Genomic DNA, 13,935 nt, shown 5'->3' on the forward strand with positions numbered 1-13,935 from the left:
ATCTTTGTGGAATTTATTATACAAAGCAAGGTCCAGTGTCCAATAGGCCAAGAGCATGCCATGAATGTGTGGATATGTGTGCTCTCTAAAAATCTCCTCTGAAAACCAGAATTCTGTGTTTAATCATTGCTTATTTTTTGTGAAACACACATTATTTAAATTATAATTTTCTTACCATTCTGGAACGTATTTCTTTGACATACAATGGAAACAGAAATTCTGATTCTCCTTCCAGGCGAAGTCCATCTTTTGTAACATGCAAGTGTCCCATTCCTATCTGTGAAAAAGAAACAATGGAATTTTCTATTGTTTTGCTTTTCATTTCTCTCACTATTGACTAAAATGCAATATTTCCTTCCACATTTAAAAATATTGTTTATTTAAAACTTTAGTTGTTTATATGAAAAAATTTCTTAATTTGAAAAAAATCTTATGTAAATGGGAAGGTCTAGTTAGGAGATCCATATAAGATTTAATGAGTCATTTTATAATAAACACTCAAGGCCCATGGCCATAAAAAAGAAAATAAAATTCTATTATTACTGTTTTTAATTTCTTTTTAAAACATTTATTTATTTATTGAATTTGTGTGTATGTGTGTGCATGTGCCACAAGGTGCATTTAGAAGTCAGAGGATAATTTGTCGGAGTCTGTTCTCTCCTTCCAATCATTTGAATTTCAGGGATTAAACTCAGGTTGTCAGACTTGGAGACAGGCAGGTATCACTGAGCTATCTCTCCAGCCCTTTAAAAAAATTTAAATAAGGATACAATGAATTCTCATGAGGTGTGAGGTGCACAGTTCTCTGAGTCTTCACATATATGTATTTGTACAAACCACAAGCCCAGAATCCCCTTAAGACACCATTAGACATCTTTTTAGGGCTGTAAGTGCACAGTATTCCATGATGAAATAAATACTTATTGGAGACATTAACTGAGAAGACTTCAGGAGGAGGGGGTGTTGAGGTTGTAGGGGCTGCACTGACCAAGTCTGCAGTCATGAAGGGTTGCCTAAGAGAAGACAAAGCCCAGGAAGTCACCATGACTGCCTTCTGTAAAATCTTGTGGGAATTTTTGGCTTCATTCCTTTTATATCCTTAGCACTGATGGTGGACTGCTTCAAGGACTATCCTCTGGTTTTCAGGATACTGTGTTCTCCCACCTCCAGAGTCACATTCTTAGCCTCCTTACCTTTGTTTTCCTTCTGTAGCCCTTGATGGCTCACATCTTCAGGCTCAGTCTAGGCTCTTTCCTATGTGCACTTTAGAACCATCTTAGGAGTGAAAACGTGGACACTGCTTCCAGTGTCCAGCAACACGTGAGGGGAAAAGCAAAATGTGGCTTGTGTACTCAATGGGATATTCAGACTTTAAGGAGGGAAGAATTCCTGATGCATGCTACAAGATGGTGAACCCCATCTTGTTAGATTCTAATCCAAGGACATTATGCCATGTGAAACAAGCCATTCACAAATGCTGCATGATTCCACTTGCTTATGTTCCCTAGCGGAGGGCAGTGCACAGACACAGTATAGAATGGTGGTTGCTGGGGGAGGGGGCTGTCGTGTGTGTAGAGTTTCAGTTTTATGAGATAAAGACTGTTCTGCAGATGATGGTGGTGCTGGCTCATTGCATTGGAATATAAATAAGGATCCAAAAAAAGTACAGTGTTCTACTGGCATCTATGATTTTTAGTAGTTAATGATTTTTAATAGTTATTTAGACAAATTCAAGCATTTAGAATGGGGCTGATCAGAGCATTGTGAAGTTCCTGGGAAATGCTTCTCAGAGCATATGGGCCTGTACTGGGCTGAGCTAAAAGGTTGCGTGACTAGGGACTTCTTTCAGTAGACTGTGAATGACAAACTGTCACGGACAGGTTTCACTGAGAAAACATGTGGAGATTCTGATAGCCCTTCCTCCTAAGAGAAGATAGGAAATTCTCCTCCTCTGTGTATCTCATTTTTTGAGTACCCTCATGTTTGAAATTTTATTTCACCTTTTGTGTTGAGTATCTAAAAGCAGTCTGACTCCTACCATAGAGTATGGTACTGTTTTGAATCCCTGTCTATACCCCAGTAGCCACTGAGAGATTAGGTCTTTGCCTTAATTGTTTTTTAATGTTTAACTTGTTATACTACTGTCTCCTAAATTTTGTGTGCTGGGAGCTATATTTCACAAATACACTGTGTTTTTTGTCTGAGTTTGACACAGGCTAGTGGGAACTTACTTTCACCTTATGTTGGAAAAAGAACCATGAACATATTTGGCCAAGGGATTTCACGATTTTGTGTCAAACTTAAAGGGAAGATTTAATTATCATCAATACAGTCATCCTTCAGTATCCATGGTAGATTTATTCCAGGGCCCCCGTGGAGGCCAAAGTTTGTGGTTTGTGGGAGCCTGTTACATAAAAGGCCGTCGTGTTTACAACAGATCTATGCACATCCCCCACAGATCACCCCTGGGTTACTGTTAATACTAATCTGATATAAGTGTTATAAAACAGTTATACTGTGTGGGATGTAGATAGACAAGAGAGAGAAGTTAAGATCGCAGGTTATGCATTGATGTGATGTTGTTTTCTGAAGGTTTCTAGTAATTAGTTAAGTCCACAGATGGAGAGGCTGAAGGCAAGGAATCATAAACATTTCTTGTTTTAAATGTGTGTGAGACCTGCGCTGAACATGATCCTAGTTAAAACCATGATTCTCACCCAGTCTGACCCTTAGGCTACTGTTCTTTCCATCTTTTTATTGTATCTCTAAAGCAGTTTTGTTTTTCCAACAAATAAAACCTAAAGGCAATGAGATTAGGTTGATGTACACATTCAGATATCTGCTTGAGCATTTGTGAATAAAAGTAATTACATGAATGAAAGCTATCCACAGTTGCACAGTTCTTGAGCATTTGTGAATAAAAACAGGTACATGAACGAAAGATATCCACAGTTGCACACTGCTGCTGGGAAGGAGACTGTGACTGAATTGGAATCTAACATATATTAATTTTGCTTGGATCCAATCATGTTCTTCATGACTAGAGTGTTGAGTCCAGCTCCTAGTTCATGCTGAGGATGTCACAACTAACAGCAAAAGCCTGGGGCTTGGAAGGCTTTGAGTGTTTGCCTCTTTATCATTATAACATGGTCAAACCATTCAGAGAACAAATGATCAGAGGGTCAGTTAAGGCACAGCCTGGACTAAGGATGAGAAGTTCAGTGCTAATTGTATAGTCAGACATGTTGGTCCCAGTGGCAATCCTTGCTCTGAACCTGGAATGGCTCTCCTCCAAACTCAGTCTTAACAGTATCTTGTCCTCTTAAAAAGGGAATGTCATTCAACCAGACATTCACACTGCCTGTGACCTCTGCTTCACTTCCACTCTGTTACCAGTAACAGCTAAATCAATTTTAATTTGATTTTTCAGACTGGAAACCACTGATAGAATGTAATACCTTTAGAAAGACACACATAATGTGGGGGGGGGCTGGGGGTGGTGGTCCCCCATTTATGGCTGCTCTGGAACGTCCACATTCAAATACAGATCCTGTGACTTCCTGATAGCCACACAAGAGGTGAGAGAGATCCCTCATGGCATTCTCGGCTTATATATCCTTAACCCCTCCCCCACATGTAGCTACGGTTGACTGATTGGGTGGGAGGGGTAACTGACTCCCCCCCCTTGACTCCTTGATGAGTGTGGGAAGGAGATGTGACTATAGTTTACCAGCATACTGGTTGGAGGACATTTCCAGGTAACACTCCACCCCTTCCTCTGGCTCTTACATTCTTTCTGCCAATACCTTCCACAAGAGTCCCTGAGCCACTGGGGCCTATATTCTTCTCTGCCACAGGAGGTTGGCCTGGTCTATAGTACCAGATGTTTGTTCCACCCCTAGGAGTGGGCATTATATCCAATCAAAACTTTGCTGGTTGTACACACACTAGATGTGCTATTATTGCACCAGCAGGCCATCTTGTTTGGCATGTTGATAGTGCAACACTCAGGTCTGTCGTTAAGCAGAATTATAGGGGATGACTGTCCCCCAGCCATCTGCATATCACTTTCCTGAAAGCCACCCATCCAGTGGCAGGGAGTTTCCAGCTTAGTCCAAGCTTTATTTCTCCTTCACCTGTGCTCACATCATGCAGTATCTTCAGCAATAGGGTTTTTTTCATCCATTTCCAGTGTACAACCAGCATTACTGGCAATAGTGTTTATTGTTTTGGGGACCTCTAGGGCCTCTCAGGCCAACAGCTCATGGTGGGGGGGCAACCCACCTCTGGCACTGTAATTTTAATTAAACAACTGTACTGCTTCTAGAAGGGCTTTCTTCCATCCCTGTAGGATTCCTTCTGTGCTTAAGGCTTTGAAAATTTTTTTTTTTTACTGTGTATCTGGAGAATTTTCCCCCCTTTATTCCCATAGTTCTTTGTATAGCCCTACTTCCCCCCTCCCCTTTAACTACACCCTTTTTACATATTTCTCCCTTAGTAACACCTTTCTGCTACTATTCTTTGCGTTCCTTCTTCCACTTTACCTCCCTGGTTCCCTTCCATATCTTAATTTCCATTCATTTGAGAAACAAATGGGAAGGAGAGACTAAAATATTGTTAGCTACTATTTCCCAACTGCTTAAAATACATCAGGATCCAACAATACAAAGGTTAAAGGTTAAGTTTTATTAATAGGTGGTCAAGGAGTTCACTGTTTCCCTGTCAGACCAGGGACCTCTGATAATGGCAAGGCCAGGCAGTGGTGCATGCAGGGTGGCCACAGGCTGGCTCTTGGCTTCATGCCCATCTCCAACACTAGCATAGTCCTGGAAAAGGCCAGCAGACCTGGCAGAGCACCGTTAAATGGGATTAGAATTAAGAATGGGCTGGGGTGTAGCTCAGTGTCAGAGCACTTGCCTGGAATATGCAAAGCCCTTGGTTAGAACCCCAAGTAGGAGGATGGTGTGGGGGGGAGAGGAGTCACTTCTTTTGTCTGTTCTAGGTTACGCCCACTGCCTTCCCTTCTTAGGTGCTGTTTTTGTAGGTACTGACTGGTCCTTTGCTTATCTCTCCTGATCAGATGCAGTTCTCCACATGCAGGGTCACAGAGCCAGTTCCAGGAAGCAGCACAGAGTACCATGTGCTGTCCATTCTCAGAGGTGAAGGAAAGCACATATGGGATGAGCAAAGGGGTCTTAAAATATCCCAGTGAAACAGTCACCAAAGGGCCTAGCTTCCTTATACTTACTGCTATAAGACTAAAAAAAAAAAAAAAACAAAACCCAAAAACCAAAGACCAAAGTCCCTCTAGGGCATCTTAACATTTTAGGAATAATTTTGGTTTTGTCTCAGTTGGATCTCTTGTTTAATAAACAAGCAAGTATTGACAGCAGAATAGAATTCCAATAGCTTACAAGCCATCTTGCCTTCCATGAAGCAGTCTTGAGTGTAACCCTATGCACTACTGTCTGCTAGTCAGAAGTGCTGCTGAGATGGTAGTGGGGAAGGCGGCTGGGCCTTGGAGGAAGCCTTGCTGTCTCTCCCCTTTCTTCAGGCTCTACTCATGTATCACTGCTCACAAGAAACATAATGGCAGAGATCCTAGAGGAGAGAATAAGAGGTCCCATAATCCATGCAAGGAGCACTGCTGATCCTTGAGTGGAATCTAAACTTCAGATGAGGCTGAGACAGTCTATTAGCACTGTTCTGTACCCCACAATCTGAGACTGTTGGGTCCTACCCAAGCAGCCAGTGGGTAAAACACATTATTAGATTAGGTTAAAATACTGTTAACATCCTGCTCCCTCCCCAGCTACTTAAAATACATTAATATCCAACAATACACAGGTTAAGACTTAAATATTTATTAATAGATGGTCAAGAATATGGATCATAAATCCATTTAGGTACTTTTAGATCTTGTCCCGTTTCCTTTTTTGCTTCATTAATAACTATCAGGAGAGAAATTAGGCACCTCTGTGTAAAATGCAGTGACATTGTATTCTTTTTCTATGGCCAGGCAACAAATCAGCACAAAATCAGGAGCTTAAAATAATACAGTTTCTTATTTCAGTCTCTCTGGGTTAGACTTAGTTAGCGGACCCTTTCTTCAAGGTCTTACTACAACCAGGCTGGATTCTACTCCGAGCTGGGGGTTGTTTCCCAAACTTATGTGGCTGTTGGTGGAATTGGGGTTCTTGCAGAATGGGAAGGAGATCTCTGCGTCCTTGCTGGCTGTCAGAGAGGGGCACTCACTCTTAACAGCCCCTGCAGCCTGCTGCCGTGTTGCTCTGGAGATCCTCTAAGCACAGCACGCACAGGGTTGACTGGAAAGCTCCTTACTACAACCCCCACAGCAGGGGCCAAACCTGCCTAGAAGAATCGTCCTTACCATGAATTCAGAATCAACCGATTTGGAGTCTTAATTATATTTGCAAATTCCTCCCTGACGTAAGAATAAGGAAAATAGGGTCAAAGAGTGAAGTCCCACCACTTTTACCATCTATTGGCTGGAGAAACTACAGGCCCGCCCACATTTAAGGGGGCGGGGCTACAGGGGATGCAGCTTCAGTGGGTGGAAAGCATGAAAATAATGAAGGATGCTGCCAGGTAGGATAGTAAAATGAAATAAAGATATTTAAAACAAAGACTTGTAACAATATACAGATATTTTGGTGGCTATTATGATAACCATCTAATTGTTTTTATGATGCAGTGCAGATGATCATAAAGTTAGGTTTCTGTACTGTGTTTACACAATAAAGCAGCAGATGTTTTCTAACATTAGAATTCTAGGTCCCCAAAAGTAAGGCAGCTGGGCTGGAGAGATGGCTCAGTGGTTAACAACACTGACTGCTTTTGCAGAGGACCCAGGTTCCATCCCTAGTACCCACATGGTGGCTAACAACCATCCATAACTCCAGTTTCAGGGGACCCTGTTATGACCTCCACAGACATTGCATGACATGGGTGCACTTACATACATTTCAGCAACACATGCATACACATAAAATAAAAATAATAAATAAAATATTTAAAGAAACGTAAGAAGAGAACTTGCTTAAAACCAATGAGCAAGTACAGTGGGCATAAAATCACCCACTATTATACCAGGAAGGAGCATAGAATCATTTGCTAAGCCAAGTATCCTAGAAAAGAGGAAAGAACCAGAATGGAAATAAGCACTGTATTCAAGTTTTCACATGGAGTTGGTATATCCACCCTTCCCCTTTTTCTTTCAGATTTTGAAAGCTTTGCATTCTGCCACATCTCCTGTGAGAACAAAGACTCTGTTCTTGGCAATCTGACTGACACACTTTAGAGCACATCATCGTCACTTGGACAAGATGCATGAGGGGATGCACGGTTACTGTAAAGGCTCCTGGAGGCCTCTGAGGAGCTCATCTCATGAACGTAGAGCTCAGTGTCCTTCAAAAGGAAAAAAGAGAGGCGCCAGCTGGACACATGGGGAACAGAAAGGATCCAGGCCACTCTTCCCGCTGTCTGCAGTCATTCACAGAACCTGATCTGGGGCTCCACTGGTCTCCTTCACAGTCTGCCTGTTCTCACTTACCCAACAGCATGCTTGCTTAAGACAATGGATCTAAACAGAAATTTCTTGGGTGAGGAATACATCACAGGGTTCAGATGAGGACAGGTGTTGATTGTTCAGTATCTCAAACCCAAGAAGATGGGTTAATTCTTGAAGGAAATGATATTGAACTTGCTTCAAATTCAGCTGCTTTGATTCAGCAAGTCGTACCTGTTAAAACTAAGGATGTCAGAAAATTTCTGTGTTTCTGAAAAGAATATCACCACAAGCCAGCAAACGAGGCCAGAAAAGAGCCTGCCTTAGGCCAATCAGTGATGTTATAATGAAGCAATAAAAGAAAAGATTTCTATTCAAAAGAGGTTTTGAGAGTTTATGGACTGTGGGTGAAGATTTTAGAAAATCATAAAAGGGATTTGACTTCAGGGCCTCATGCATGCTAGCTAAATGCTGTGCATTGAGCTGGACTCCCATGTCAAATATATACACACATATTTTTAAGACAAAGTCCCATGTGACTCACAGTGTCCTTGAACTGACATACAAGTGAGGATGATCTGGAATTCTTGATCCTCTGGCTCCACCCGCCAAGTGCAGGCATGTACCAACACACCTGGCTCAAAGGTGGTATATTGGTGCCCTCCCATGACCACCATGCATTCACAGAAAGTCTGAGGTCAGTTGTGTATCTGCTTTCATTTCTGACAGAGATTTTAAATTCTCTCCAAATGATCATATAATCTCAGTTAAGTTAAAATAAAAGTCATTAAGATGCTGTAGGGATAAAAGGCTATGGTGCTAATTTGGATAGCCAGCATGGATAAGATGGCTGATATTAAATATCCAAAGGTCTATGAGTCAGCACCAAATGGCTGACACCAGATGCCCAGGGACACTCTGCTGGATAGCTTTAGTTGTCAACTTGACACACGTGGTTAGGGGAAACCTCAAATGAGGAATTTCCTCCATTGGACTGGCCTGTGGCCACATCGGTGGGGGCATTTTCTTGATCAGTGTTGTGGGAGGGCCCAGCCCACTTGGGTGGTGCCTTCCCTGGGTCAGTGGTTCTATATTCTATAAGAAAGCATATTGAGCATGGGCCAGGGAGCAAACCAGTAAGCAGTGTTCTTCCATGGCCTGTGCTCCAGGGTCCTGCCCTGAATTACTGCCTTGACTTCCCTTGATGATGAAATGTGCTGTAAGCCCTTTCCTTCCCATGTTGGTTTTGGTCGGTGTTCTTATCACAGCAATATGAAAGCAAACTAGAACAGAAATTGATATGAGAGAATGGGCTATTGCTGTGACAGACCTGACTCAGCTGCTCTTGGGAGGATTGTGGAAGGTTTAGGAGTTTGGGGCTAGAAAAGCCATTAAGTGTTCAGAGCTTAGTGAGCTGTTCTGTAGGAACTTGGAATATAATGCTGAGAGAGGTATGGATGATGGAGGCCTGGCTTGTAAAGCTTCAAAGGGAAGCAAAAATTACCAGGGCTGTTTGTATGATATTTTGAATTGAGAATCTGGTTTCTGGTCAGCCAGAACTGAAGAGTCAGCTGTGATTGAGACCAGCACCACTGAAATAAAGCCTTTGCTTTTACTGGCACATTTGATGCTGGTTAGCTGAGGCTAAAAGATCAGCTGTAATAAGAGACTAGCATCATTGAGATGAAATCTTCCTCAGGGTCAGCAGACAGAAGCTGGGGCCAGAGTCTCTATCTCAGGCTGGAAGCAGGACTTGGTTAAGTGTAAGTCTCCTACATGATTCTGTTGTTGAAGGTATGAAGGGATCATGGAGAAAATCTGAGACTTTGGACCCTGAAGACCAGAAGAGTCCATTTTCAGTAGAGACCCTAGCATATTGGAGATGCCAGGGCCATGGGACAACCACCAATGGCAACAGCAAAGGTGGAATACAGCCAGCCTGAGCCTATGAGACAAGCTGTGTGTGTTGTGAACAGCAGAGCCAGAGAAGCAAACCTGCCCAAGCCCGTTGGAGCCCAAAAGATCATGACTGAATTCTAGATAACCAGCCTTGAGCTACTTTGTTGGACTCTGGTTTTGCTTGAGTGTGCACAATTCTTTCCTTTTGAAATAAGACAGTACTCAGTACTTGTTTTAGATTTTATAGGAGCTCACAGTTAAGAGACTTTTTAAGAAACAGAATTTTTAAAGACTGGGACTTTTAATGTACTGTTTTATGTTGTTATATTACTATTAATATCATATCTCAGGGACAAGAAATGGAGAGGTATGGTTTAATAGCAGCATGTTTGTGTGTCAAGTTGACAAGGGGTCAATTGTGCCAGATAGCTTTAGTTGTCAACTTGACATACCTGGTTAGAAGGAACCTCCATTAAGGAATTGTCTTCATTGGACTGACCTGTGGCTATGTCTGTGGGGGCATTTTCTTGACTGTTGAGTGATGTGGGAGGGCCCAGCCCACTGTGAGTGGCGCCACCCCTGGACAGGTAAGACTATGTTGTATAAGAAAGCAGGTTAAGCACAGGCCAAAGGAGCAAGCCAGTAAGCAATTTTCCTCCATGTCCTGTGTTCCAAGTTCCTGCCCTGAGTTCCTGCCTTGGCTTCCCTTGATGATGGATTGTGCTGTAAGTCAAATAAACCCTTTGCTCCCCAAGTTGGTTTTAATGAAGATTTTTATTATAGCAATATGAAAGCAAATTAGAACAGACCCCCAAAGTAAACTGATGCAATCTGTTATATAACTATGCTTTGCAGAGTGATATTTTTGTGTGATTCTATATATATATGGCCTTGAAGTCAGAGGCCAGAGTCATCAACCTTTGTTAGCTTGCCTGCGTCTGTGTGCCTACTGCCAGGGTCTGTGTGCCAGTCTGCATGTGTGCCTAACCTGCCTGTGTGTGACCTGTGGGTGCCAGTGGGTACCTAGGTGTCTACTATTACCTGCCCTGAGGCCTGTATGCTGGTGAATAAAGTTTGTCTTATCTCTCCATGTCTCCTCTCAGTCTCTACAACCTCTCAGTCTCCCATGACTCTCTTTCTTTCCTGGCGTTGGAGCTTGGACCTCACAGATGCCACCTAATACCATTTTCTTCATTTCACAGTGAGCAAACACCAACTCCTAATGACAAACATTCATCTCAGGAAATGCCCATAGATTTAGCAAAGCTTCACTCTCCTGCCTGATGACTGATCTTTAATTGCATGGTCATTGATGGCAGATCTCAAACTTCTGACTTCTAAAAGAAATTAGTTTCACATCCTTGTGAGGATAAATACAGACCTCCTTAAAATGGTAATGTTACCCCTTACTACAATAAATGAAACAAACACAACTCCCAACCATTTTATAGAACCATAAACTTAATTATACCACTCAGTATTATTATCCCACTTTGATTATATCTTTTTCCCCAAATAAAATGGCTCCCAAAATTTAATTTTCAAGGTTGAGTCATTAATATTATTTTGCTACAACTAAATTTATTAAACACATTAAATAATTATGGATAAGCATATATCAATAACTATAAAAGTCTATGCCACAATAGGTCATCTTCTTGCCCTGTGTGTGTGTGTGTGTGTGTGTGTGTGTGTGTGTGTGTGTTTATGGTACTGGGGCTGGAACAAAGGGCCTCACACACCAGTAAAGTGTTCTACCTCTGAGCTGTATCCCCAGTCACACACTGATTTCTTGTAATGCCTGTTTTTCCAATTCAATTATCTTTTATAAGGCTACAATAGGATCTTCTGGAACCTTTGTGCACAGCATCAGTTGTTACAATTTCTAAAGTATTTATAGTCAACAGAAATTGTTTACATGGCTTTTTACATGAAGTTTTAATCCTAGGAACTAATTGTGGTAGATGCTATGATTAGGGTCTTTCATGGTCTCAGATTCCAAGATTCATGTCTACCATGCTTTGCCTTTTCAGCTGTCAGTTTTCTTTGATGTCATTGTTTTCATTTTGTGACCTCTTGATTTTGTCTTGGTTATTACTTTTTAAAAAATCTTTTTGATACAGGTCTCATTCTGTAGCTCTGGCTTTCCTTGAATGCTCAGTCTTCCTGCCTTAGACTCCTGAGTGCTGGGATTACAGGCCTGCACTGGCACTCCTGGAAAGATTTCTAGCTGTGAGTGTGTGTGTGTTGCTAGGGATCAAATCAGGCTTTGGCTCTGTTGGGCAATTTCTTTACCAGTGAGTTACATCCCCAGCCCTTCACTGTTGAAAGTCCTATTGGGTTAGCCTTATTTATTTTTTTCTATAGTGACATCTTAAAGCATGATGAGGTGAAGAAAGTGGTTTGAATAATTAACATATCACTGCCGTGCTGATCAAAGTAGAACAAGTCATGCTAGACTTTGATAATTTGGAGAATACTGGTCTGACGAATGCCTGTGTGTGTGAGAGGCTAATGCACTGAATTTAGGTGGTCAATTTTATGCTGTTTGGTAGAGGTTCAAAATTTTATGGCTCTCTGCAAATGATCAATGTACTATTTACCATTTCATAACCAAAGTTTGTATGGTCACAATACTTCATTGGCCATTGGTTTCAATAAGAGCCATTGGTTTATGTATGGATAAAGCAATTACCATATGACCCAGGACAGATGGGTCATATGGCAGTTCAGTTTTTAACTGCTAATGGACTACCAAATGCTTTCCATAGTGGCTGCATCATTTTGCCCACCCACAAATAGTACATCGGGCTTCCAGGATCTCCACATCTTTGTCAAGATTTGTTCTTTGTTTTTCTGATAGTTGTCATTCTGACAGGTGTGAGGTGCTATATTATTATGATTTTTCATAGGCATTTCTCTGATGATAACGGTTGTTTAGCAACTTTTCATATCATATCTCTATTGGCAATTTGTGTCTTCTTTGAAGAATTATTTACTAAGGTCTTTGCTTATTTTTCAAAATTGTGTTATTAATACTTCTGCTATTGAGTTATAAAAATTACTTATATATATTAGAAATGAATGTTTATCACATATGGTTTGTAGATATTTTCTGTAGGTTGCCTTTTGTATTAGCCACTTTTCTGTTGTGAAAAAAACGCTGACCAAAACAGCTTATAAAAGGAAGAGTTTATTTGAGCTTATGATTCCAGAGGAATTACAATCCATCATGGCAAGGAGGCATGGTGGCTGGTGGTGGCTGGAGCAGGAGCAGCTCTCACATCGTCAATAGACACAGGAAGCAAGAGAGCAACTGGAGATCCAGCAAGGCTTAAGAACTCTCTAAGCCTACCCCTAGTGACATGCTTCCTCCAGGATAGCCACACCTAAGACCTCCCAAAACAGCACCACCAACTGGGGACAAAATGTCCAAATACTTGGAGCCTATGCAGGACATTTTCATTCAAACCACCACACCTTTTCACTCTGATTTTTTTTCTTTACTGTGCCTTTAAATTTGATGTGGTCCCATTTGTCTATTCTTGCTTTTGTTTCTAATGTTTTCAGGATCATAGACAGAAATCATTGCTGAGACTGATATCAGAAAGATTTTCTCTGCACTTGTTTTTCTAGGAGTATGACAGTTTCAGCTACTTTGAATGCTATAATATATGACAAAGCATACACTAGGCATAATGTCCCTTTGTAGTCATGCAATTTACAGAAGGAATACACACATTTCTAAGATACCACCCATCTTCATTTGTTTAAGACACACCCTCAGACCTCACTGGGCTGTGATGGTTCTTCAAGGTCTACCTAGAACTTTCCTCTTGCTAAATTTTCTCTCCTAGCTCCTGTAGAGCTGAGAGCTTCTGGAAGGCTAATGTAGAGCCCTTTGTTCCCCAAGTGTCTTTGACAAATGCTACTTTTTAGAACCTCGAGTCAGTCTCAAAAACTTGAAACAAAAAATTCTGAAATGTAGATATTGAAATGATACATGATTTGCAAAGCTGTCCAGATATCCTGCCTCTGTGAAGCAATACTGTGCAGTGATTATGATGCTGCAGAAATATTTTAATTATAAATTCTAACCTGGAAATCACATCTTGTATTTGCTAATTTAAATGCATTTGGATATTTATAATCTTTACTCAAATATAATTTTTTAAAACAATTTTTTTAAAAATGGCACAACCCCCAGGCCTCTCTCCAACCCACAGGGCTCTCTCTGGGGTAAGTCGATTGCACCCTCTGCGCCTTGACTCCCCCAGCCTCATTCACCCTGCCATCTCCTCCACCTGTCTCTCCTCCTAGCCTGGGTCCTGTCCCATTCCTTGTCTTGGTGCCCCAGACAACTGGGGAACCACCACTGCTTCCTGACCTTTGTATCCACACCAACCCAGTTCCTTCTTGGTCCCCAGGAGCACTCTGGGCCTGGCCCTGCCCTCACCTCCCTCTGCTTCCCTGGGCCTGCACAACCTGCCAGCCTCTTTCCTAGATGG

At 41.7% G+C, this 13,935-nt stretch overlaps 1 protein-coding gene across 2 annotated transcripts in view; it reads right to left on the reverse strand.

The window, feature by feature from the left end:
* Positions 1 to 13,935, reverse strand: part of Sgcg (sarcoglycan gamma) — an 85,878-nt gene that overhangs the window by 34,091 nt on the left and 37,852 nt on the right. For both annotated transcript variants that reach the window (XM_029559602.1, XM_008825003.2), the window contains exon 3: positions 176 to 277. In XM_029559602.1, coding sequence (XP_029415462.1) covers positions 176 to 277 — 102 coding nt within the window. The remainder of the gene's footprint in view (positions 1 to 175; positions 278 to 13,935) is intronic.

This window comes from Nannospalax galili, unplaced genomic scaffold (assembly GCF_000622305.1).
Source record: "Nannospalax galili isolate Female #2095 unplaced genomic scaffold, S.galili_v1.0 scaffold488, whole genome shotgun sequence".
Lineage (NCBI taxonomy): Eukaryota > Metazoa > Chordata > Mammalia > Rodentia > Spalacidae > Nannospalax > Nannospalax galili.